Source organism: Equus caballus, chromosome 19, assembly GCF_041296265.1.
Source record: "Equus caballus isolate H_3958 breed thoroughbred chromosome 19, TB-T2T, whole genome shotgun sequence".
Taxonomy (NCBI): domain Eukaryota; kingdom Metazoa; phylum Chordata; class Mammalia; order Perissodactyla; family Equidae; genus Equus; species Equus caballus.
Window position 1 is genome coordinate 57,912,536 of NC_091702.1, and position 26,506 is coordinate 57,939,041.

A 26,506-nucleotide genomic window follows, 5' to 3' on the forward strand; every position below is an offset into this window, starting at 1 on the left:
AGTTAGGAAATTCCAAGAGTTTTAGGAGCTCTGTGCCAAAAATGGGGACAAGACAAAATATATATTTCTTATTATAAATCACATCACAATGAGAAAGGCCTAAGTCACTTGCATTTTTTGAGATTCCATGTATACTAAAAAATGAAGACAGGAATTTACAGAAAATGTTGTATAATTGTAGAAAGTGTTTTCTTCTAATGAAGTTGCACGATTGACATTTTTTCTTCTAATCCTTATGGTGTATTGCTGGCTATGTAGATAACTTCCTTTGGAGATCATTCGAAGCATCTAAATGTGAGGCTATTTGAGAATCTGAAGTCTGGACCTCTTGGTTCCCTTGATGGTAAGACTTGGTCTTAACTGTCACGAAAATTTTAATTACCTTGAGAAAAAAATGTGTTTACCTTTTGCTTATACTATTTTTTCTGTGAACGATTAACCTTCAAAAAAATGTTCTTCTTCTCCTGTCTATTTAGAGATGTGGAGGATCACTGTTTAACTTCTCTTATGTCGTGAGTCAAAAGGGCATGTGCCTATAGACAGGTGTTATGTGAACATTTTAAAGCCACCAAAAAAATACAATGTCACAACCTCATAATAGAAAAGGTGTAAAGAGGGTCAGTAGCAAGGTATTTCTGGGGATTTCTAGACCTACCATCAATACACAGAATACTTACGGTAGTGTAAGTCTGGACTCTAATTGGACTAATTTCCATTTATACCACTGAGCACACCTGTAAAACTTTTCTTCAGCAGAGTGGACAGGCCACTTCTCTCTTGCGTTCTTGAAGGGTTTGTTAACACCATGATTGAATTGATTTGGGGGGAGCAGAAAATGTTCTATCTGCATCTTCATCTCCGTATTTTTCCACCACAACTTTAGAACAGCTCAGAAAGATGTCCATCCATCCCTTATGATTACATTTTTCTCCAGTGATAGCAAATGCTTCAAGGCCACAAAGCCAGATGGTCCATCAATATCATTGCAACTCGGGGTTGACGTTAGAGGGGTAGAAAAAAAGAGAGAAACCTGTGTTCAGAATCAATACACACTGAATTCTGGAGATGCTTTAACTCAGCATCTTATTTGAGAAGGAAAACACTCAGGAATAAGGAAATTGCACAGTTGTAATTTTCAACCATAATACAGCATCAGCTCCATTTTGCCTTCCTTTGAGATACTCAGATGAAAGGCAGGCTTGTATGAATGCAAAGTGTTATTACCTATCTTCTCTTTGCGGCTGCATTTATTTAGTAATCATTCTCATTTAAGTTACTCTTACTGTTCTATGAATGGTTATGCTTCTAGCTTAGGAGGAAAGCAATTCTTATCATAAAAGACGCTCTATTTCAGAGCCACGTAAAATTTAAAAGCCACAAGAAAGTGAATTATATTTAACAAGAGTTAAGGCTTCTGAGCAAAAATGCATGCGTGCTGCGGAATTAAATTAAGCCTGCTTTTATAAACTCTCACTCCTAAATACCTCGGGATGGTTATCTATGCAAAAAAGTCTCATGTACCCGTGTTGTCTATTCCCCCAAGTTATTGGGACACTAGAGCTGAAAGGACTCCAGGGGGCACCATTCAGTCATACTTGTGTCCCTGGAGGTGGACAGCACAACCTTACATCCCAGGCCTCAAGTGGAGGATGGTTTGAAAGACAGATGTTGAATGAAGATAAGAATATCAATAAGGAGGATATTACAGTGGTGCAGGTGAGAGGAAATGAAATCCTGAATGCAGACAGTAGCTGTGAGGATGAAGATGAGGAACCAGCACTGCGAAACGTTTAGGAGATGGACTCAATAGGACTTGGTAGGTAACAAGGAAGAGCAAGCTGAGGATTCTGCCCTTACACGGGGAACTGAAAGGATGGTCTCAGCCACCACATCATATCTAAATCCTCGTGCTCGCCTTCCTTCACTTCAAAGTAGTTCATCATATGTAGGCAAGTTCTTATGATCACAAAGCCAGGTATTTCCCCGTTGTTAAATGAAAGTGGTTCATAAAGGCCTGCAAGCTCACAGCTGCCTCTCTTCCCCAGGAAAATAGCAGCAAACGACTTGGGAACTCAACACTAATCAATCTACAGGCACTATCAGTTGGCTTGAAGAACTTTGGGAAACAAATCAATATCCTCTACAGCAGTGATGAATCTCCCGGAGTATTGATGGATGTAATTTACCTTGGCTTGAAAAAGCATTTGAATATGTACTCAGTAACATATTTGAAATAAACTAGGGACCCAGAGCTGCCATGGTAATTGTATAGGTTGTGGTCTTCAGATGGACACTCAGAGAAAAGACATGAACTGAGGCTGAAATAAAGTTCAGGAGTCACTTGCCAAGCCTTGTGTCCTTGCTCAAAGCTGCCTCAGCCTGGAGGAAGTGACAACTTTTTGCTAATTGGTCCACTTGAGTGGATGCTTTTTTGCAATTTGTCAGCCCCAAAGTGTTATTTTTTTGAATGTATACTAAATTTTATATGTGCTAGTGATGGCCCTAGGAGACACAGTTACTTATAACTAGGGGGAGGAAGGGGGAGCTGGTAGTGGGAAGCAAAAGGAGAGCATCTTAGGTGAGATTTTCAAGGTGGTTGTTGTTTTATACAAACATTTCCATATTTATGTATCACCATTGGAGCAGATCTGTGGGTCCTAAAACTTACACAACTTTGGAGGTCCCTCTTTAAGAAAAATAATATAAAATTATACATGCAGAATTTCTAGGGAAACTCAGGAAGGAACCCAATAACACTTTGTTTGCTCACATGTTTGAAACTCCTCCTACTTGAGGTAATTAAGGACCAGAACCACCTGTTTATGCCTAGTGCCTGCCACGTGATGGAAGGAAGGAAGGGGGGGGAGGTGGGGGGAAGTTGGGAGGGAGACAGTTTATAAACAAACAGATCGGGTTTTTTTCTTTCACGATATCAGCTCTACCGTCTACCTCCAACTTTTCCCTTTTTGAACCAAAGTAATTAACTAACCTGATGGCCTATTTACTTTCCAGATTTACTTCTAAATGACTCACTTGTTTCTAAAATAAAATAATCCCATAAAGAACAACGATTTCCCACTATAGGAGACACATAAAAGGTAAATTGCTACAAATTAGGTGTGTCAAGATCTAGCGTACTTGTTAAAATACCAGTCTCTCAGATATGGAGAATGAGGGGTTCTCATGCCATGTTATAAATTGGTAAAATCATTCTGCACATAAATTGAACTATGTATAATTTTTTTTTTAAGCCCAGCTTTTGCCCCAGGACTTCTAGGAATACACAGCGCAGAGAGATTCAGACAAGCTCTCCAACCAGCCTCCCAATCTCTCCATTCCATCAAACATGAAATGGTGGTTACGTGTGACACAATCCTGTTTTGTCTTCTGTAAATGCAGATTAATGACTTTGGAAAATTCATTGCCTCCAGGTAAACAACTAAAAGCCTCATTAACTCAGCTCATTTTACTCAATTAAAACTTTTTTTTGAAAAGAAAATACACTCAAAAATGAAGAGAAAAGAAACCATGGCAGGGCTGGCCCTGTGGCCAAGTGGTTAAGTTTGCGTACTCTGCTTTGGAGGCCCAGGGTTTCGCTGGGTCGGATCCTGGCCAGGGACCTAGCACCGCTGATCAATCCACGCTGAGACGGCATCCCACGGAGCAGAACCAGAAGAATCTACAACTAGACTATACAACTATGTACTGGGGGGCTTTGGGGAGAAGAAGAAGAAGGAAAGAAAAAAAAAAAGGATTGACAACAGATGTCAATCTTTAAAAAAAAAACTATGGCAGGAGTACTCCTCATCTCACAAATCTGTATTCCTTTTGCTAAAAACAAGACAATAGATCGAAAATGGAGTCACTTATGCTAAGTTCCATGTCACCAGAGACTTCACTCAGAGTTTCGGCTCTCCTTGAAACCGAATCTTAAACCAGTCAATCAGGAATCGCTTGATGAGCACTAGTCAGGTAATCTGCCTGACAGACTCCTGCCGGCCCCTAAAGGAAGGTCACTTTGCGATAACCAATCTGCTTTTCTTGCCTAGCATAACTTCCTTGTTGCTGCTCCCTGCTGCCTACAAATGTCTTTCATATCGTCCAGCTCCTCAGAGCTCCTTTCTGTCTGCTGGATTGGATGCTGCCTGATTTATGAATCATTGAATAAAGCCAATAAGATCTTTAAAAAGTACTCAGTTGAATTTTGTTTTTAAACACTCTCCAACACTGTCATAATAGAAACAGCTGACATTGACCCAACATGTGCCGCCCCAGACACTGTCTATTCAGGACACACGAGAGCCCTCTTTACTCCCCGCCAACCTTCCGGGTAACGGCTGGTGTTTTCGCCTCTCCCGTTTCACGGATGATGGGGGGATCTGCAGGGGTGCGATACCTTGCATGAGGTCACACAGCTGGTAGTGGGGAGGTTTAAATACAGTCTGTGCTTTTAACCACAACTCTCCATTGCTACTCCAGCCGCCTGCATCTCAGGCCTAATGTGGCATCAGTCGCCTCCTAAGTCAACTTACAAAATGCTCATCAGAGTCCGCCCACCCCCACCCCGCCTTGAATTTTCCCATAGCTTTCCATTGCTCTTAGCCTAAAGAGCAAAAAGCCAACCTATCCAGACTCAGCTTACAATTTCCTCCTCCCTCTCTCAGCCGCACGCAGCCCTCTTTCAGCTCCTGGACTGAGCTGGGCTGCCTCAGGAGTGCTGCCCGTCTCCTGGGCAGATCCTTCCTTCCTCTACTCAGCAGTTCACCTGCTCCTTCGGATCGGCTACTTTGCTGACTGCCTTGCTGAGGTCAAAACCCCTCCTGCAGGCTGTCATACATGCAGAGCTTTCCTGCTTTTCTAGTGTCATAATTTTTTTTTAATAGACAAGACCCAAGATCATTCGGGTCTCTCTCTCTTTTTTTTTTTTTTTTGAGGAAGATTGGCCCTGAGCTAACATCTGTTGCCAATCTTCCTTTTTCTTTTTTTTTCCCCAAAGCCCCAGTTGCATATTCTAGTTATACGTCACTCTAGCTCTTCTCTGTGGGATGCCACCACAGCATGCCTTGATGAGTGGTGCATAAGTCTGCACCCAGGATCTGAACCAGCAAACCCCAGGCAGCCAAAGTAGAGCATGTGAACTTAACCACTCGGCCACAGGCTGGCTCCCTCAAGTGTCATCAGTGAATAGTTTACATTTGTTTTGATAGTACATACAAATGAATATAACGCATTTAAAATCATGTAAAAGAGTATTTCTTTATATTATTAGTTATTGATATTATTTGCTTAATGTCTGTCCTCTCTCCCAACTGCATGCTTGGGAGGGCAGGGTCCTTGTCTGCTTTTGTCACGACTGTTTCTCTCATGCAGAGCACATAGCAGACACCCAATACATTGTTGTTCGATAAATGAATGGGAGATTCAGGTAGGAATATTTTTTGAACTCAAGATAGATAGAACTTTAGGCATTTTTGATGTAACATTTTTAAAAATCAATAGACTGGAGCTGGCCCGGTGGTGCAGCAGTTATGTTCGCACGTTCCACTTCAGCAGCCCAGGGTTCGCCGGTTCGGATCCTGGGTGTGGCCCTAAGCACCGCTTGGCAAGCCATGCTGTGGCAGGCGTCCCACATATAAAGTAGAGGAAGACGGGCACCCATGTTAGCTCAGGGCCAGTCTTCCTCAGCAAAAAGAGGAGGATTGGCAGCAGATGTTAGTCAGGGCTGATCTTCCTCAAAAAAAAAAAAAAAAAGCAGTAAACAGTTTTTCTTTTGACTACCAAACATTAATAAGAAATTTTACACATAAATTTGTTAGTTATTTTTCTAAAAAAAGTAAATTTCCAGTTATTCCTATTTTACATTTGAGAAACTGAAGTGCAAATACATTGTACTTTGCCCAAGTTTGCTTTTAAATTACCACAACACCAACAAGCCTGTTAAAGAGATATTTGGCTTTTTGCTTCATTCAACAACTCAGTAGTGTTATTTACAATTATGCTGAAATATTTCAAATTGTACTAATCTTCTTTATACACGGGACATCAGCTAATCCATTTTCTTTTTGAATGGTTGCTACATTTCTTTTAGAATTGTGTTCCCCCAAATGGTGGTGGCTCAAAGAATTCCTAAATCAAATTCCAACACACACTCTATCTGTTTACATACAAGTTACAGATCGTACCTTCCCTGGGATTAGATATCTCAAAATTGGGGTTTGTAAATTCAGAACTCAGCAGTGCTACCTCCCGTTACACTGGGAAAAGAAGGATGATTCAATCGAGCTCTTTATTTAAACATTCACTAGCAAGTCTTTACTGGTTGCTGTCTGTGAGTCGGAGTAATCACCCATCAGACAAAGCCCCGTCCGACTTCCCAGATGATCGGGATTCTAAATACTTGCTTTCCTCCTTGGTGCTTTGGGACCCGCCCAGTCCACTTGTACACTTCCTTCTCGACTCCTGGGTGGTCTCATCTACTTACTTCCTTTGTTCTTATATTTCCGTCCTGTGAGCAAATTATCACCTGCACTCTGGGTGAGGATTATCTCTTCTTCATCATTTTAGGGTAAGCAATGAGATGTACAGAAAAACAACACAGACTTTGTAATCTGACAGCTGAAGGTTTGGATGCCACCACGATCTCTGTTCTTCTCCAGGGAAATTCCTTCCCTTCACATCTCCAGTCCTGCCAGCTTGACAGGGAGGAGCGATGTGAGAAGGAGGGACTGTTGCAAGGATTTCTGAGAGAATCTTGACCTTGTTTGGCAGTCAGTAGGTTAGGGCTTGGGGGACAGATTCAGGCCCACTTTGACTTGATTGCTGGTTCTCTCACTTACTGTGCTATTGAGCAAGTTACCAGTACAATTTCATACGTAATTTTGTCATCTATAAAATGGAGAACAATAAAGTAATGACTGTGAACTTTTAAACCTAGAATTCGGTACATTACAAATATCAACAGACTTTAAAAATGACTGTAATTCTTTGTTGGCAGATGGGAAGGTGCTAGCTAATTTTTAGTACAGATGGAACACTGGAGTTTTAATTGGTCGAGTAAGTTGCTTAAGAAATGGAATGTATATGGTACATGAAAAGAGTTTGGCTTTCTTAAAGCCATCAGTCTGGCCCAGAATCCTATTGTTTCCACAAGTTCCATCATTAAATTCCTTCACACATCCTATTCACAAGTCTCTAGAAACTTTTATTTTTCTCTTGGAATTTTTCTGAAGGAGTTTTCAACTTCCCAATGTCTCCTGAACCACCCTTTAGGTGATTATGTTAAAAAACTCACAGAAAAGGCCAGTAATGGTATTATTAATTCATTCGTACAGTAACCACCTCATGAATAAGAAAGTACACAAATTAGCATTCACAAATTGTGGGGGAGGGAACAGAGGGGAGGTGAAAGAGAAGAGCGCCTCTGGGTGGCAGGAAGTGGGAGGAGACTTCTAAAAGAGCAATCTTGGCCCAGGGGCCAGCTCAGAAGTAAGAACTTTCTTTTCATCAATCTGGATTCTTGTTCTGAGTATGGAGAAGACGAAAGGCAAGGAGGTAAGTACAATTTTAGTGCATTTGTTTTCTGTCTGTCTTTGTGAATCTCCTCGTGTTCCTTCTCCCCCTGAGCACACTTGATCCTCCTTTTAATGAGAAAACAATGTGCCTTCAACTTCCTCCTCTTTAAAAAGAAAACAGTGAAGTCCCTGATATGATTGTAGCCTGTTATATTGGAGCGAGGAAATAATAAGAAATGGGGTTCCCTGTTTGGGTTTTCAAGAGATGGTTTATCCTGTCAGAAAGAAGAATCCAGTATCAGGAGTGGAGGGAAATGGTAACAGGAGAAAGGAGGAGGTGAGGGGACGACTTTAGGAAGAGGTGATGAGCTGAATCTGGGAAAGAACGAGATCCTTTAACTCCCCCTCGACAGACACAGATCCTAAAGCAAAGGTGCTGGGTCTGAACCCGTCTTCTTTTCCCAGGATCATTAGGGCCAAGAGATAATCAGAAGCCAGACATATTGACAAGCACTGCAGACAGAAAGTGGAGGTGGAGAGGCTTGGATGCTTGTTCCAGAAGAGCTGAACTATCGTGCCCAGGGAAACTGAGAACTCTCAGGGGCTCTTTCCTAGAACTGGGTCATTTTTGCACTCTCAATTTTAAGATTTTTGTGAGGCCCAAAAGTAAGTACTTTGTGTAGGCTATGCAAATGTAAAATTTGAATACGAATGTCAAACTGCAATAGAGATGTAAAAATGCCATACGAATGTTAATTTGTCCAGTACTCCTACCTCGGGGATGATAGAAAGGATTTAGATTTGGGAGCAAGTTGACCCGGATTTAATTCCTATCTAACATGCCTATCTGTGCGCCCTTGGTGATGTAAGGCCTCAGCTTCTGCGCCTGAAAAGCAAAGAAATAAACTGTCACCAGACTGCTGTGAGGATTAAAGGAACGAAAATAAGGAGCGTGTCAAACAATGCCTGGTATAAGAGAGAGACTCAACAAACGTTGGATTCTCTGTACAACTTTATCTCCACTGTTCTCTTGCTTCTTTTGATTCAATTAACCAGTATTTATTGAGTGCCTATGATGAAAAGGAAAAAAATTCTGCCCTTGTGGAGCTTACAGTCAAATGGAGCTAACAGGCATTTACTGAATTACCAAGCCAACGTAGAATTGCAACTGACCAGTAGTGGGAAGGAGGCAAAGTGTAGATCTGCCTTGGTCCGTAAAGACTAGAAAGGGTTTGCAGATGAACGCTTGAAGGGAGATTCCGAAGGAGGAGTAAGGCTTAAGAATGTAAATAGAAGTGGGGTGGGGTGGGGTGGAGCTGAGTGATATCCCTTTGGGCCAAAATAACTACGTCGGATAGGAAAGAAATTCTGTGACTGGAGCTTGGGGCAGTAGAGAGTAGTGTGAGAAGAGGCTGGGGTTATATGAAAGACATTTGTTTATCTTCATATCTTCATGCTAAGAACAACAAACCTTCGAATGGATGTAAAGGTCTGGTAGCTTCCTTCCCACAATAGTATAGGAAACAATGTGGAAGAGGTCAAGAGTGAAGGAATGGGGAGAAAATCTTCCAGGTGAGAGATGATGGATATCATAGGCGGTGTAAGCACATCCCCCAAAGCAGAGCCTATTTTCTTCCACTTGTTTTATTTGTATCCATATTTTCTGTCTTTTCTTGTACTTTTCAAATTGGTCTTCTCCCATTTCCCCATCATTGTTTCCTATCTTATAAATGAAGCTGGGCAGTAACGTGACCTCCAGAGGAGAATCCACACTGCCAGCAGAGTTCAATGACTGTTTTGGTGCCTTGGATGTGAGTTACCTTAAGGCTGGTAGTGTTTGTGGTAGGTAGGACACCAGAGGAATGACTGACTGGTTCCTCTATCCCCAGCGGAACTCCACAAAGAAGTCGGGGGAAAAATATATGACTGGCAAATCGAAACCTCAGTCAGTAGAACCCGAAGAGGAACAGGAGGCTTCTGGTGAAACAAAAACACAAAAAGCCTCAGCGAAGGGGACCAAACGAAAAAGGTCTGTGAAGGATGACAAAGGTAAGAGGTCTGCAAGCCCTTGAGTCTGATTTCCTCAGATCTAAGAGGCCTGAGGAATTTTCCTGAAGGAGTAGAAAAAGTAGGAAAGAAATTTCCATCCTCTCTTCTGCAAATCCTACAGAATTTTCTTCAAAGAAAAGGAATTTCTTTGGGGCCTAGCTTAAATCTCACTTCCCTGAGCCTTCTCTTGCTCGCCTCTGTCAAGGCTGACTTCTTCCTGTCTCCAAACCCCCACGAAATGTTTGGTGCTGGTCATCATCTTGCCCTCACTCACTGCTTGCAGTTAAGGATCTCTAAGTGCAGCGATTTGGGGACAGACTGATGGAAGTTTGAAATCCCATCCTTGAAACTCCACTTCTGGTTCTAAAAAGTGAGGATAATGCCTACCAAGCCGAGTCAGAGGTCAGGGGGAGGGTCCCTTATAATCTACATAGAATAATTATGTAAAACACCTTCACTACACCTGACTAGTAAGGAGGACTCAGTATACCCTAGCGACTACCAGTGTCGTCCTAGTTGTGCCTGCTCTGGAGGTGTGTTCTGGAAATCTTCCCTGAATGCTGAGAGAGTGCATGAGGCACTGCAGGAAACTTGTGTGCAGTGAGACTGGAGTGCTGCCCTGACTCGGGTGGACTGGCAGAATTATGGATAATAGTGGGGTGTGTGTGGCATTGTCAGGTGGCTTATTTTGTTCTATGGTGAGAAGACAAGGCACCACTGAGCACTGACGATCTCGGGTCTACAACTTCTCTGATTTCCCTGGACTGGAAGTACAATCTCTAGTGCACCTCCTCGGAGTCTGTGGGTTACAGAGCTCACCAAGGAGCGAGCGTGTGTGAGTAGTGGGGAGTTTCAGGAAGTAAAAACTGTGTGATTCAGAAATATGAAGTCGTGGTGTGAGGTTCTGTCCTTTGGAGGTTTTGTGGTCTGTGGCAAGTCCTTGAACTGCGCATTCGGGGTTGGACTATGAGAACGAAAAGTCACTGTACTCTTGACATAATAAAAGGCTCCACAAAAGTTAATTATTACTAATTTTATCCCATCCTCCTTCAGCTCGCTGTTTGCAAAAGATGGAACCAGGCAAAGAGAAAGTAAGAATTCGGAAGAAGATAGCAATTCCTCCACTACCCTCTGAACTGCCACCGATCAACCTGGTTCATCGAGACGTTGTGAGGGCCTGGTGCCACCAACTGAAACTGAGCACCAAAGGCCAGGTGAGGGCCAGGGTGGGAGACGGATGCTGCTGGGAGGAAAGGTAGGGGCCTTACTTTCATTACTAACTCATTTTTCTCTTTTCTTAGAAATTAGATGTATATAGGCGACTCTGCGAATATGCTTATCCTAATCAACAGGTGAGCAATTTGTAGGAAATTTGGCAGAATGGAGGGTTTAGTCCTCATCCTAATTACCTATTTTAGCATCAAACAGTAAGTAGAGGAATTGTGTTAGCCCCTCCTTCCTTCTCCACCCCTCCTTCTAAGGAGGAACCACATCCCCCTGTCATCGCTTTTCACCAACTCTGAGCAAAGAGTAACAAAAATGAGGCTGCACTTCTGAGAGTACTTTGATCTTTCAAATCTCATTTGTAGGACATTCCTGTCACAGCAAAGGAGGCCAAGATCCTGCCGGGATCCCAGAGAAAACTGATGATGGACAAGGGGAAATTGTTTCCAGAAAGTTGTGATAAAAAGATGTCTTCTGCCGGGACTGATCCTCCTAAAGTGGCTGCTCCCCCTAAGGAGGGGCCGGCCGCCCTCAAAGGGTCTGCTGCTCTCCTTGAGGGAGTTGAGAGTGTTGTGACAACTTCCTCCCCAGATGCTGTGTTTGCCTCCTGGAGCAGAATTGCAGCCAGGGCTGGGAAGGTGGAGGCAGTGGAATCGAGACAAGAGGCCTATGGTAAGCCCAAGATTAAGAGTTGGTTCTGGTTCAGATGAGGAAGTTTAATTACTATTAACCACTGATCAATTTTCGAGTATATAAAAAACACTTGAAGGGCTGGTGACTCCTGGGCCCCACCCACAGTTTCTGATTCAGGTCTGAGGTAGGACCTGGGAATTTACATTTCTAACAATTTCCCTGGCACTGTTGATGATGCTAGGCCGCAGACCGCACTTGGAGAACCACTGCTGTAAACTACTATCAGAAAGGGCTAGCAACCTGTTTGGCTTCATCTTTCCCCTTCTTTACGGCAGTAAAAGTAAGGGCAGGCTCTAAAACCAATGGCCAGAGCTTAAGCCCTGGGTCCTCTAGCATCTGTTAAGTGAGTGACATTAACAAGTTCTTTAATCTAACTCCCAGTTTCCTCATGGTAAAATAGGTTAATAACACCTACCTCCTAATGTTGTTGTAAGAATTGCGGGAGATACAATTAAGGAAGACCATAAACTGGTTAACACAGTGCAATACCTGTTGAGAGCTGAGACCCCTGAACCATCTCATGAAGTCCTTCCCAGACCACTTGGTTTAATCTTTCCACTGAAAGAAACCAGAATATGTCACCTCAAAACAGCCCTCTTCAACATAAAAATTATTTTGAGCTCAAGGCAATTAAAAAGCAGCAAACCCATAAAAACCTCCCCCTTTCCTGCCTAAAAGCGGGTTGTAAATACTCCTTCTGCTGGAGACAGACTCTGTTAACAGAGACATGGCACCATAGGAGCCTATAAACAAAACTTACTCCATTAGTTCCCTCCCATATATTTCCCTTCCCACTGTTGGCCACCCTTGGGGGCCCAACACTGATTTCCTTTGCCTGTCCTTTCTCTACAAATTCGTTGTTCTTTGTCGAAGACATATGAGCTGGAATTCTAAGCCGCCATTTTGAGTCAGTTTCTGTTGGCTGCGATGCGTGCTAAACGTGTTAATAAACTGTTTTTCTCTTGCTAATGTTTTTGTTAAACAGTCCTAGCTGAAAACCTAAGATGGGCGGAGGTAAAGTTCTGTTTCTCCTACACTATCGTCTACGCTCTGGAGCTACGCCACTTCCAACTATATTTTTTGTTTCTTTTTTAGGTTTTTAATAGGAACTGTTTTGCATTATTTTCTAAAGGAGAACAGGATAGAGTAGGTTAAGTTAGGATTCCAGGTTCATATCTTAGAGCTGGCACTTAAGAAAGCGAGCAGAGTCAAAGGCCGTGATGCACTCTCGAACGTTAGAATTTGGCCATGCTGTGTTCATACACGCCTCTTTCCTTCCCCAGGTGTCAAGTGGTGTGTGGTCCATGGGAAAAGTCTCCCTGCGGACACAGAGGGCTGGGTTCGCCTGCAGTTCCACGCTGGACAAGCCTGGGTTCCTGAGAAGCAGGGGAGAGTGTGTGCGCTCTTCTTGCTACCTGCCAGCAGTTTCCCCCCCTTGTACCTGGAGGACAATATGTTGTGCCCCAGATGCGTTCATAGGTAATTGCCTGGTGCTTTTCTACAAATTAAATGTGGGCACCTGGTTGTTAGTTGGGGGAGAGAGGAGACACATGTTAATCTAGTAAGCCCTGTATTTGAAGCACAAGTTGTCAGTAAAGAGTTTTCAAGAAAATTAGTACTCAGGTAAGTGTATTCCTAGGAAAAAAGAACATTTATGTGTCAGGGCATAATGGTTCTACCTGGAGACCCATAATTCTGGAGAAATAAACATTGTATAATAACTATATTCCTGGTAGATGCACTACACAGAAATAATGACTAGCAAAACCTTCCTTTAAGTAGCCTACAGTCAGTGGGGGGGACTGGTATGTAAACAGCTGCAATACCGTGTGATGGCTGGAATCACAGAGGTTTCTTAAAGAAAGAATGGACTGGTTAGCGACCAGCACCAAGGCTGTGAAAGAACTTAGGACAACGTAGAAATTGCAAGTGGCTCAGTGTGACAGAATATGGCAGTATATGGTGGGAAATAAGCCTCAGCCTTCTCCCTTATAAAATGGGCATAATAATGCCTATCTGAAGAAATTGTGAAAATTAACTGAGTTAGTGCCTGTAAAGTTCTTAGCACTGTGTCTGCCATTAGCAAGCATTTAAAAAAAATGGTGGGGGGCTGGCCCCATGGCTGAGCGGTTAAAGTTCTGCACACTCCACTTTGGCGGCCTGGGTTCACAGGTTCGGATCCGGGTACGGACCTACTCTGCTCATCAGCCATGCTGTGGAGGCATCCCACATGAAACATAGAGGAAGATTAGCAGAGATGTTAGCTCAGGGCTAGTCTTCCTCAAACACACACACAAAAAATTGTGGGTATTAATTATTCCATCAAGAGAAATTTGAGCAAAGTCATGAAGATGGAAACCTACATAATGTATGCAAAAAACAATTTTGGCTCAAATCGAGCGTTATAGATGTTAAGTAATATCTTTAGTTTGGGGTCAAATTATAGTAAACTTTAAATGTTGGAAGTTTAGAGTTTACCCAGTAGCCAGTGTTGTTCTCTTCAAAGGCTTTATTAGCTATGTGATATGATCAATGAAATACTTTATAATCCACAAACAACCAATTTTGGAGGCACAATTATGAAGAGAACAGAAGGAAGGGTACGAAAGGCTTTGCTCTAATTTAAGATCCACGCCAGACTGAAACCAACATATTTTATAAAATGGTTGACTGATGAGGAATAGTTCTGTGGCAAGGGGCTTGATAAATTTGTTGTTCTCTACATAAACTGTGCTAGCTAATTAACATTTCTATTTCTAAATAAAGATGGAAATATTTTTATTAAAATAAGCCACCAAAATCGGTAAACTGAGATGAGAGAAGCGCTGTTGTGAAGAGGCAGCAGCGTTATTTGGCCCGAGGAGGAACAATCCTGGGCCACAGTTGTGTTTCTACCGGCAGCCATTTCATTGACTTTACATGTGTCAATTAGCTTTTCTGGATCTCACTTTTTACACCTCTAACATGAAGATCCAATTGGGCCAGAAGGTGTGCAAAGGTCACCTACAGTATATTAAAGTTAAGAAGTCACTAAGAAGTTTATATGCCTGTAAAGGAACTTTTATTCCAAAAGGCCATTGTACTTAGTTTTATAGAGAACACAGACAATTTCCAGGAGTCAAGGGAGGGACAAGGAGTCTGAAGTCAGGCAGCTCATCCCTGGGGGACCGGCTATTGAATGAAGGGTTTTAAGCAAGTAAATGAATTGAGGTTTGCACGGCCGGGGAGCCGCGTAAAATCTATTAGGATATAAAATATATTTGGAATATAAGATCTATTAGAAAATTCTTGTGGGAAAATTTGGTTTTTCATGTGTTTAAAGTACCTAGCACCTTCTGCAGGTGCTAGAAGAGAAATCTAGCTTCTAGATGATTATTTGATGATTATTTAGATGTTGATAAGGATAATAGGAGTTGCACTGAGGCTGAGGAAAAAGCTTCAAGGAATGGCAATATTTTAGGATCATGTTAAAGGAGACAGAAAAGAAACAAAAAGCTGGAATGCGAAGTCCATGTGAATGTGAAGGGGAGAATTTGCAAGGGGAAATCATCTTAGGTGAGACCCAATGAAGCTGAAGAAAGTATAAAGAACACACTGGTTTGGATAATACAAGAGATTCAAAGTAGTAAGGCAGATAATTCGGTGTCAGTTGAATAAGGGGAGGAGGAAGGAGAGACTGCGATTGGAAGTATTTTCTGACAGCACAAATGGCGAGGTGGAACAGTAGGACAATTAAAGGGAATTTGCATTTGTTCTGTGTCGCAGAGGGTGAGCCTAAGTGTGATTCTGGGCTTAGCTTGGGAGAGGGGCCTATGGAAAGGGAGGACAGAAAGAAGATGATTTCTGAACGGGGAGACATGGTACAGCCAGACTTGGGTCCCAGGGGTCCATCTCCCCACCCTTCGGTTGTTCAGGAGCCATCCTGGGCATCATCCCGAGGTCTGTTGGCCTGCTGCGGGCCCACCTTTGGTGTCATGAGTACTGGACACTAGAGGTCCAAGACAGCCGGCAGAGCTGACGTGCGGGGGTCCCTCAGGCTAGACTCCCCCTCCACCAGCCAGGACTGGCAGCCCCCCGGGCCCTGGCACAGTTACCATCTCCTGCAGGAGGAAGTATATGAGTGTTTTCTCCCCTTTTGGCTCTCCTGCCTCCCGCTGCCATTCTCTATTCCAAGCAAGCTGAACAGAACCGAGGTCACTTTGAAGAGCCCTTTAATGACTTACCTGGGCCACTGGGCAAGTGAAAAAAAGATCCATTCTGGGGCCTCACTTGTCCATGGGTTGCACAGGACAAGAACATATTACAGAGACATAACTTCGCTCATTGTCGTTCCCTGATGACATGGCCACATGCTTCCCGCCCATAACCCTAAAGTTTAAGGCCTGTTTTATTGGCGTTCCAGCAGTGGGTTTCTCAGCTATTTTCAAGAATGTGATTTGATATTTCTTCTTGCTTCTCATCATTTTAAAAACAAATTTTTCCTTTGCTTTGTAGGAATAAGGTGTTAATGAAAAGCCTCCAATAAGATTACAATACCAAGAAAAAGGGTGCAGCTAGTAATGTTAGAAGGGTGATTACAGCCAGCTCCGCGCTGCCCCTGACGGCTGAACCCTGGGCTGCTCCACACCCCCCATGCCTCCTGCTTCCAGGTGCACAGGCTGACGGGCCGCAGCTGTCATCCTCGGACCCCCGGCAATAATGCCTGCGGCTTCATGGGTTGGGATACAGAGGCTCTTGTATTTTAAAATAGAAAAGCATTTCACAAAGTTTACCCTTCCAAAATAAAAGTGATCTCAATAGCTCTTTTAAAGTGGGGTCCTGAGCTGAGCGTTGGAGGGCTGGGGTGGGGGTGGGGGGTTCCATGCTGGATTTCTCCCCTCAGAAATCTGGCTCCTGCAGGGGCTGTTGACTTCTAAGTTTAATGACATCAAACTGTTGAATATTTTAAGCCAAAGGGAAAGCTTTTATTCTCTCCCCACTCCCCAAAACACATTCTTGCTGCACAAAACCTTTTTCGAAGTTTTCTTAATAACTTGAAACTTCTATGGTGTGTCTCTGGGATAAAAACACAGAGCACTTTACCAGTATTATTTCCACTTGTAACTATTTTGTATATTTCTGCTGGTTGTAAATGTTTAAGGTTACTTCCAAATCATAAGTAATGTAATATATTGAATTTTAAATGTGTATGTAAAATAATTGATCTATTGTATTTAGGAGACCATATTCATTGCATGTTAAGTATTTTTAATGTTCTTAATTCAGTAGGATTAAGCCAAAAAGTAGGATTTTCTTCTGCATGATTTTTTAAGGCATTTTATTAAGGTATGGTTGACATACAAGAAGCTGTATGTATCTAATGTGTGCAACTTGATGAGTTTATTCATTTTTAACTTTTTGTGTACTTCCTAAATTTATAGTCTGTGAGTCTTGGAAAAGATCTGATGTTTTTCACTTGTCTTGTGTTTTCATGGCAGTTTCCAAAATTGTTTCGTTATTATGGATTTTTGTATTATGGGATTTTTTTTTCCCCTTCCAAAATGGACTGGACAGAGTAATGAAGATGGAAAGTTTATAAACATCATGATGTAGACTGGTTTGGGCATGAATCCTCAATAAATGTTAAAAAAGAATAGAGGGGAAAGTTTATTGATCAAGATATTTTCAGGGGCTGGCCCCATGGCCAAGTGGTTAAGTCTGCATGCTCCGCTTCTGCGGCCCAGGGTTTCGCTAGTTCGGATCCTGGGCGCGGACATGGCACCAATTGTCAGGCCACGCTGAGGCAGCGTCCCACATGCCACAACTGGAAAGACCCATAACTAAGGGTATACAACTATATACCGGGGGCGCTTTGGGGAGAAAAAAGGAAAAATAAAATCTTAAAAAGAAAAGATATTTTCATGGTCTTGCAGCAACTCCTCATCAATTACTCATTAGTGGTCAGAATTTTTCAGTGTAATAAATAATACACATTTTATTCCTTATATCTTGTGTGTATTATAAATTTTAATTTTGTTTCCTTTTTTAACTTTATCCCTATTTTTATTGGATTGCTCAAGTTTCTGTTCTATTTCCTTCCTCTCTTCCTTTATTAATTTGAGAATTTTTCTTTGCTTTCTAATTCTGCTTACAGCTATCTCCCTGCTCCTAACACACTTAAGTAAACTTGAAATTCTCTATAGATGGTTTATTTACCCCCTCCTTCCTGTCTCTGGCAAAATGAAATCTCTAAAGTTACACTTATTCCTCAACTCTCTAATCCTCACAAGGCTTCCTACAAATTCTATAAAGTTTTAACTCCCCGACTGTATCCCCCCACTACCGTCTCCCATGTTCCTAGAATACTATTATGAGGAAGAGACACAAACAAGTTGGAGCTATGTACTCCGTATGCCTCAGATGAGTTCTATGGCAAGGTGACCCTGCGGATGATGATCTGGGTGTTTGCCATGCAGATATGTCTGTGCCCACAAGTGCATGTGCGGTGTGTGTGCAGGTGTGAGGTGCAACAGGAATGGCGATGTGAGAAGTCTGGAGCTAGCCCTCCAAATTTCCATTGGCTCCAAAGGAACATGGGAAACTCCAAGAGTCAGCGCTGCGATAACAGTTCGAGTCAGAGGTCCTGCCCAGACGTTGCTGCCTGAGGCAAACTGATCTGCCTGAAGGAAGCCTGTGACCTTCCTGACAGGAAGCAGAAGTGAAGTGGCTCCCTTCCCCATCTAAGGTCCCCAGCTCTAACGGCAGAGGTAAGGAGGAGAAAGGGGATGGGGCGATTTTCAAAATATTAACTCACTGAATTGGAATTAATTTACCTGAAAGTGCCTCAAGTAAATTCCTACATTTGGCAAGATAGGGCTTATAGGCAAAAATTGAAATTTGGTTATGTCCACCTTAACCAAATATTCCAACTTGCCATCACCAGGAATGGTACAAATGGAGATGTTTTCTGACCTGATACAATACGTCACTGATAATCTAGCCAAAAAGATTTACTACGAATCTACTCACAAGGAAGCCATCAGTCCTGATTATACCTGCTGTCTCAGCAAAATTAAGTGGCTTAGCTTATTTTGGGTGGCATTGGTTAGGTGTACCCATATGTAAAAATCCACAGAGGTGTGTACTTAGGATGTGTTTACTTTACCAGATGTAAGTTATGTCATTTTTTAAGAGTCCTAGTTTGAATGATAAATTATAGTTTCTCAAGTTAAATGGATGTTTTTGGAAAACTCTGGTAAATTTCAATATAGAATGATATTAGATGATGGCTACAGCGATGTTAAATGTCTTGATTGTTATAACTGTATTGTGGTTATATAGGATTATATATGTGTGTGTTTATAACCTCCAACATTGTTTTTATGATTATTAGGGGTATTATAAAGGTATATATATATGCATACACAGAATATAGAAAAAGATCACTGCACTAACCATTAAAAATTGGTTAATGAGATACAGAACATACAGGTATTGTACCAACTTCTATGTTTGAAATTGTTAAAATAAAAACTTTTATTTTAAAATAAAATACTCCGGGGGCTGGCCCCGTGGCCGAGTGGTTAAGATCGCGTGTTCCGTTGCAGGCGGCCCAGTGTTTCGTTGGTTCGAATCCTGGGTGCGGACACGGCACTGCTCATCAAACCACGCTGAGGCGGCGTCCCACATGCCACAACTAGAAGGACCCACAACGAAGAATATACAACTATGTACTGGGGGGCTTTGGGGAGAAAAAGGAAAAAATAAAATCTTTAAAAATAAAATAAAATACTCCATTGCATATATGAAAAGATCCTTCTGATGTACAAGTCAGATCATGACACTCTGCTCGAAACCCTTCCATGGATCCCATTTCATTCTGAGGAAAAGTCAACATCCTTGTAATGACCTCCAAGGCCTTACCTAAGTCTCCTACCCTGTGCCCCCTCACCTCTGACCCCATCTCCAGCACCCTGCCTTGGCTGTTCCTTGTTGGGACCTAACACACTCCCAGCTTAGGGCCTCATCACTGGCTGGAATGCTCTTTCCCCAGACGTCAATATGGTAAACTTCCGTACTTCCAAGTTCTTTCTGAAAATGTCACTTTGTCAAAAAGGCATACTCTGACCCCTATTTAAAGTCACAATCTTGGGGCCGGCCCCGTGGCCGAGTGGTTAAGTTCGCATGCTCCACTTTGGGGGCCCAGGGTTTTGCAGGTTTGAATCCCTGGCGCATGGACATGGCACTGCTCATCAGGCCATACTGAGGCGGCATCCCACATGCCACAACTAGAAGGACCCACAACTAAAAAAATATACAAGTATGCACCAGGGGCACTTCGGGGAGAAAAAGGAAAAATAAAATCTTTAAAGTCACAAGCTCTTTCTCCACCCCACCAGCACTATTTATCCCCCTCGCCCTGTTCTAGCTATTTTTCCACAACTTACTTCCGCTAACAGAATAAGTAAGTTATTATTTATCTTCCCCTAACAGTATAAAAGGATTTCTTTCAGTTTTGTGCACTTAGGCATCACAGCCTCCTAGAACACAGCCTGACATATTTGGTGCTCAATAAATGTTCAATGAATGATGGACGGAAAGGTTTGGAGTGAGTTATAAGAGGAAATAGAGTGTAAGTAACTTAGGAATCAACATAAAATGAGTATCTGTGCCCTAACGTGTTACTGCATACTCACTGTCTAATTTTACTCAGTATTCTCTGGGAAAGTAATTTCTGGCTGTCAGTCCTCTTGGAAAGAAGAAAGTTCTCTGCTGTGTATAGCACCTGGAATTCTGTTTTCTATTCCTTCATGCATGTCATACTTTAATTCCTTATAAAATACTATTTTAGAAGATCTCTTTTTAAATGCTTAGCAGGAATTATGGAATTTTTTTCCCCAATGCCCCACCTACCTGTTTTGGAATGTGAAGTCCAAAGATGGGAAGAGCAGTAATCACCCAGTATTTCAAGTACCATTACTTGAAGGATAAGGAAACTGCTGAAATTATCATATTTTTTGAAGAATAAGAAAGGAGAAAGAACTTCCAGGACTGGGGGGCACAGGAAGTTGGAGGTGACATCAGTTTACAAAAATGAAGTAAATGGGCCCAGAAGATACTTCATATTGGGAGGATTAGCTTGGGTCGATATCTTCTGTTCTTGCCCATAGAATACCTGGGCTGGAATGGTATGGAGGGGGTAAATCAGTCTAAAATGTGTTATTTTTCATGTCTGAGTCCATCACCCAAGGAAGGATTTCCCTGGGAAGGAGGTTTGAGTTGACATCAGATTGAAGAGCAAATAAGAATTAAGTTAAAAACAAGGAGAAGAAAGGACATTCCAGTCAGTGGAAAGGGCCTATGAGGATCCTGAGGTGGGTAACAAAAAGACTGATGGGCCAGTGTGTTGGGAGCTCAGAGCCAAGGAACATGGATACCAAATGGGACCAGAGAGGAACGGAGGCCCAGACAAGGCAAGGCGTTTGTTTTGTCTTTATCTTAAAAAACAGGGAAACCATTAGGAGTTTAAGGGGCTGGGCTGAAATGACAGATTCACATTTTGAAAAGATTATTTGCCTCTAGCATAGAGAAAGGACCAGAAGGCAGAGGACGTGTATTAGAGGAGACCAGTTAGAGGTCTTTACTTCTAGCAAGAGATGTTGGCAGCTTGGATCCTGGACATCTGGAGGAGGTGGCTTGACAGGACTCAGGAATGGACTGGATCCTGGGGATAGGATAACTCATAAGCAAAGAAAAAGTGATTCTAAAACTGATGGCTATCAACAAATTACCACTTCCTTTGTTCATTCTTTTGATTCTTTTTCTCCATCATCTCGCATATTAAAAGCCATCTGGGAAGCAAGATGAGTAACCAAAGGATTATCCACATATCTGAAGTAAATAACATGATATTTCCATTGATCTACTTTCCCAAAGGGTGGAAGCGGTGGGAATTGACTGGAAGGGAAGCAGAGGGCCTTTTCTGTGGTGATGGAAATATTTTCTGTCTTGATTGAGGAGTTGGCTATCATTTTTCAAAACTTATCAAACTGTACACTTAAGATCGGTGCATTTCATTGTAAACTTTACCTCATTTAAAGGAAAAAAAATGTTTCACTTGGAGATCAAAGAGGAAATGATATCTGTCACATGACTCTACTGGGATTTCTGTTCAGAGACTTTGGAGCTAGAGATTGAGGAAGTTCTGCTTATTCTCAGGATGGATAACAGAGAGGAGGACCCCACCTCAACAGAGAGATTTATAACATGAGGAGAGTTGTAAAAGAGGTTCATGGAGACTGGATGAGAATTCCTCAGTATTCCAGAACTCGTGCAACTCCAACACTAGGAAACAAAAGTCAGAACTTTATATAGTCTGCTTTTCCTTCAAAGTCCTGCTTAAATCTTACTTCTTTGATAACTTCTTGGGTATATTCCAACTATTAAAACTACCTTTTTTATCCAGACTGGATTAAAAATCACCACTTATTTCTTGCTGTTGAAAATCCCAAGAGCCCAAGCTTTTGAGGCAGTCAGATATGAGTTCACATTCCATCCTTGAAGCTCAGTTTACTTGATTATTATTAAGAGGAAGATAACAACCCACCCTTGCAGGGCAGCTGGGTTCAAAAAATCACGTATGTAAAACAGTTATGGGGTTAGGCAAGTGATGGGTACTCAGCCAAGAGTACTTGCTGTAATTCCTGTTGTTTGTCTGTTTCTGTTTCCTGCACTGAGATGAGCTGTAATTACCAGCCACTTAGCCATTTCAATAGCTGTGTGGCTTTGGGAATTTATTTAATCTCTCTAGCCTTAGTCAGGTTTATTGAAGTATAATTTACATATAGTAAAATTCATCTATTTTAACGCATAGTCCTATGAGTTTTGACAAATACATGCAGTCACTACCATCACAAGATGTAGAACTTCCATCACTCCAGAAAATTCTTGCCTCTTTGTAGTCACCTCTTACCCCCTCCCACAGCTTGTGGCAACCAATGATCTACTTTCTCTTCCTCTAGTTTTGTCTTTTCCAGGATGTCTTATAAGTGGAATAAGTCTGGGTTCTTTAATTTAGTGTGACACATTTGAGACTGACTCTTTTTTGCAGGTATTATTAGTTTGTTCCTTTTTAGTGATGAATAGTAGCATTCCATGGTGTGGATGTACCACAGTTTGTTTATCCATTCACCAGTTGAAGGATATTTGGTTATTTCTAGGTTTCAGCAATTACAAATAAGGCTGCTCTAAAACTTTGTATACAGTTTTTTGTGTGAACATTCAAGTTTCACTTATTTGGGGTAAATACCCAAGCACGAAGACTGCTGAGTGATATATATATATATATATATATATATATATATATATATATATATATATATGATTATTATTTCTTTTTGTTGTTGTTGAGGAAGATTAGCCCTGAGGTAACATCTGCTGCCAATATTCCTCTTTTTTGTTGAGGAAGACTGGCCCTGAGCTAATATCCGTGCCCATCCTCCTCTATATGTGGGATGTATATGTGGGATGGCTGCCACAGTGTGGCTTGAGAAGCAGTGTGTAGGTCTGCACAGGGGATCTGAACCAGGGAACCTGGGGCTGCCAAAGCAGAATGTGTGAATGTAACTGCTGTGCCACCAGGCCAGTCCCTATTATTTCTTTTCTTCTTCTTTTTTTTTTTTTTTTTGAGGAAGATTGGTCCTGAGCTAACATCTATTGCCAATCTTCCTCTTTTTTGCTTGAGGAAGATTGCCCCTGAGCTAACATCTGTGCCAATCTTCCTCTATTTTGGACATGGGATACCACCACAGTGTGGCTTGACAAGCAGTGTGTAGGTCTGCACCCAGGATCTGAACCCGCAAACCCCAAGCCACCAAAGTGGAGCATGTGAACTTAACCACTGTGCAACTAGGCTGGCCCCAGCTGAGTCATATATTAAGGGTATGTTTAGCTTATAAGAAACTGCCAAACTGTTTTCCAAAATGGCTGTGCCATATCATATTCTTACCTGAAATGTATGATATCCAGTTGTTTTATATCCTCATCAACACTTGGTATGATCAGTCTTTTTAATTTTAGCCATTCTAATAGGTGTATGTGGTATTAATTTACCCTCCATATAACTTTTTGTTGGCGTGGCTGTTGAAGTATTTTGCCCACTTTTTATTGGATTATATGTTTTCCTATTATTGAGTTTGGGGGGTTCTTTATATATAAATTAGAATCAGCCTGTCATCTCTTACAACAAAAATCCTACAGGGACTTTGATGGGTTTTCTGAGCCAACGAGTAATGGGAACAGTAACATATTGCAGGCCCAACAAGATGGAATAACTCTAGGAAAATGATTTGGTATTGTGTTTTAATGTGTTAGAGATACTTATTTTTCTTGCAAAAAGAATGCATTTAAGCATTTCTTCTATAGGAAATACCTAGAATTAAGTAGAATGCAGAAGTGTGTTAGGAGTTCTGTGAAGTGGAAGACCGCAGTGATGGAATGCAGTTGGGTTGTGTGTAGTATGGAGGGTATAATGAAATGAAGATAATGGTCAATTGAGTATTTCTGCATTAAATTCTAAGCCTTCATTGCCGTTGATGGTTAATATAATACAACTACAATCTGATGTAATGACCTGACCTGTGAGTGGAAGCTACAAAAACAAAAAAAGATCGCACACATGTATGTTAGGTAAAGTGTTGATGACCAGAAAAGACTGAGGGAGGAAGAAGTCTAAGACCTAGTTCTGAGGACCAGCTGGGCTATTTTGGGTTGAGTAATTTTGATTTGGGGTATCTGTTACCTGTATGGCAATGATCATAATATTTATCTCATGGGGTTGTAGGAATTAATGAGAGAATATATGTAATGCATTTTGTAAATTGAAGGCCGATGCAAATGTTGTTTAGGACTGTTTTATTAAATTCTTTCTTGGCTTCTATTCTTCAATGTTAAGTTGCCCCTAACAGAATGCTTCCCTGGCAGACCACTCTCCTCCTGTGATGGGCTATCTTGAGACAACTTATGTAGCTGGTGCCAACAATGGAATTTGAGGACTGATAGTAGGGTTAGTAAATTGGGAATTTATGCTGCTCAGAACAAAAAGATGAGAATGTGAGTCCTTTTAGTAACTTTTATTTCTCTGTTATTTTCTGCAGGAAAAAGTAATTTATAAGAGACTGTGTAAATATAGATATTTTAAAAAGAAGCCACTTTTGGGAAAGGAGTAATGACATAAAGTCATAATTCCTACCTACCACAGCATGGCTTTTGCAGAGTGGTGCCATGTTCGCACCCAGGATCCAAACCGGCAAACCCTGGGCCACTGAGAAGTGGAACATGCGCACTTAACCGTTGCGCCACCGGGCCGGCCCCTAAAGTCATAATTCTTATATTGAATCATTTTGCCTAATGTTGGTATGAAGCAAGGCCAGAGATAGCAGAGGGACAGACAAGGGGAGGGTACTGTTCTTGTTCTCCAGTCCCATGCATTACTCTTTCCATACTCTGTCCCACTTCTACCTGCTTTGAACTACTGAGGTAAGTCACATTCATTTTTGCAAAATAGTGGTGGGGGCTCCCCTTTGGACATTGATCGTGAGACCTGTTTTCAGAATATGCTCACCTTAGCAGGAGTGGTCCAGAAATTGTCATATTCAACAAGAGGTTTGATATTGGCCAGTTCAGCAATCCCTCAGCACAGACCCTAAAGAGGGAAGAAAACTGAAGTGGCCACTACCCTTGACACGGCTAAAAGATTTGTGATAAATAACTGAGACCATATTCAAGAAAAGGATCAAGATCAGAGAACCCATAGCAGTAGCCTCAGCCATCTTTACTACCACTTCTGAGTCCTCGACCCAAAAAGTCTCTAGTAATACTGATAATAGTTAGCGCTGGCCCAGAAAGGGAACAAGCTCAATTTTAATTAGCTCCAAGTGGAAAGGAAGTGATGCAATAAGGTACCCAGTTGTTTAGATGACTGGGTGAATGATAATACTACCTCTCAAAAGGGAAGAAATACAGAAAAAGGTTGAAAGTTGGTAGGGAAGACAATGAGTTTATTTTTTAATATATTCGAAGGGCAAGATAGGATATGCCAAAACTTCGGTCCGTAATGCAGGCAAAAAACTTGGGCTAGAAATACATATACGGGCATCGTCAGCGTGTCAGTGGCAGTTAAAATTGGAAAATTGAATAAGGCTGCTCTAGGAAAGCATGAGGCATGATCAGGAGCAGAGAAATGAAACTTATGAGACGTCAATATTTTAGGAGTTAGATGGGGAAAAGAGGTGGAAAAACCATTAGACCAGAATGGAAAGGAACTAGATAGAGTAAGAAGATACGTTCAGAAAGTTGAACTGTAAAAGAAGGGAGAGGGTAGTAGGTAAATAGAATGATAGTGTCAAAGGAGACGTGTGTGTGTGTGTTTTGTTTTAAGTGGGACAGGCTTAGAAATGTTTGTGTGCTAGTAGGAAGAACTTGTAAAGAGAGAGAGGTGGAAAACTCAGGGAGGAGCAAGTGACTGATGGGGACATAAGAGGGAGTAGCCGTAGTTCTCATTACTTGGCTTGAGTCCCCAACCTTCTCATGCACAGTCCTCAGACGGTACAGCAATTGCTTAGAGTCCAAAAGTTCTTCATACCAATCTTCAGCCACTTCAAATGGACAACATGAATCGAGCTTTCCAACTCCAACGTGTTTAACACATATTCCATTTGTCTCATAGGTAATGGAACTCAATGAAAATGCAATATGCAAAGAGGCGGCTGAGAAAGGATTTGGTTTCACCAGCCCCAAGAACACTTGCTGGTGGGGCTACACCTAATTTTGCGACTATTGGAGAATCTACAGCCAAATCAATTCCCTGTCCAGTCGTCAGAAGTTGCCCTCCCCATTTACTCTCACTGCCATGCTCTGTCCTGACCACATCCTCCGAGTTATACAGAACAGAGGACAGACCTTACTGGTCTGAATTCTGAATTTAAGATTCTCCTAATAGAGACTGTTGCTCCATGACGTAGAAGAGTTTTTTCAAAAGAAAAAAAAAAAAA

The 26,506-nt window shown here is 41.8% G+C and overlaps 1 protein-coding gene across 4 annotated transcripts; it reads left to right on the forward strand.

The window, feature by feature from the left end:
* On the forward strand, positions 1-26,506 carry DPPA4 (developmental pluripotency associated 4). 4 transcript variants are annotated; one of them, XM_070242504.1, is made up of 8 exons: positions 1-343; positions 7,977-8,177; positions 9,401-9,560; positions 10,614-10,774; positions 10,862-10,912; positions 11,150-11,456; positions 12,761-12,956; positions 26,182-26,506. In XM_070242504.1, the coding sequence occupies exons 3-8, from the start codon at positions 9,434-9,436 to the stop codon at positions 26,183-26,185; spliced, it is 846 nt and encodes a 281-aa protein (XP_070098605.1). In that variant the 5' UTR covers positions 1-343; positions 7,977-8,177; positions 9,401-9,433; the 3' UTR covers positions 26,186-26,506. The 4 variants fall into 4 exon arrangements, with proteins under 4 accessions (XP_070098605.1, XP_023479576.1, XP_070098604.1 ...); XM_023623808.2 differs by lacking the exon at positions 26,182-26,506 and adding an exon at positions 15,972-16,287 and having other exon boundaries at positions 24-343; XM_070242503.1 differs by lacking the exon at positions 26,182-26,506 and having other exon boundaries at positions 24-343; positions 12,761-13,201.

Excerpts from the sequence above, each read along its gene's own strand:
- DPPA4 (XM_001501607.3), top strand. The coding sequence starts at position 7,528 with ATGGAGAAGACGAAAGGCAAGGAG. Across the intron at positions 9,561-10,613 it reads GTCTGTGAAGGATGACAAAG|CTCGCTGTTTGCAAAAGATG; the intron begins GTAAGAGGTCTG and ends ATCCTCCTTCAG. Across the intron at positions 10,775-10,861 it reads AACTGAGCACCAAAGGCCAG|AAATTAGATGTATATAGGCG; the intron begins GTGAGGGCCAGG and ends CTCTTTTCTTAG.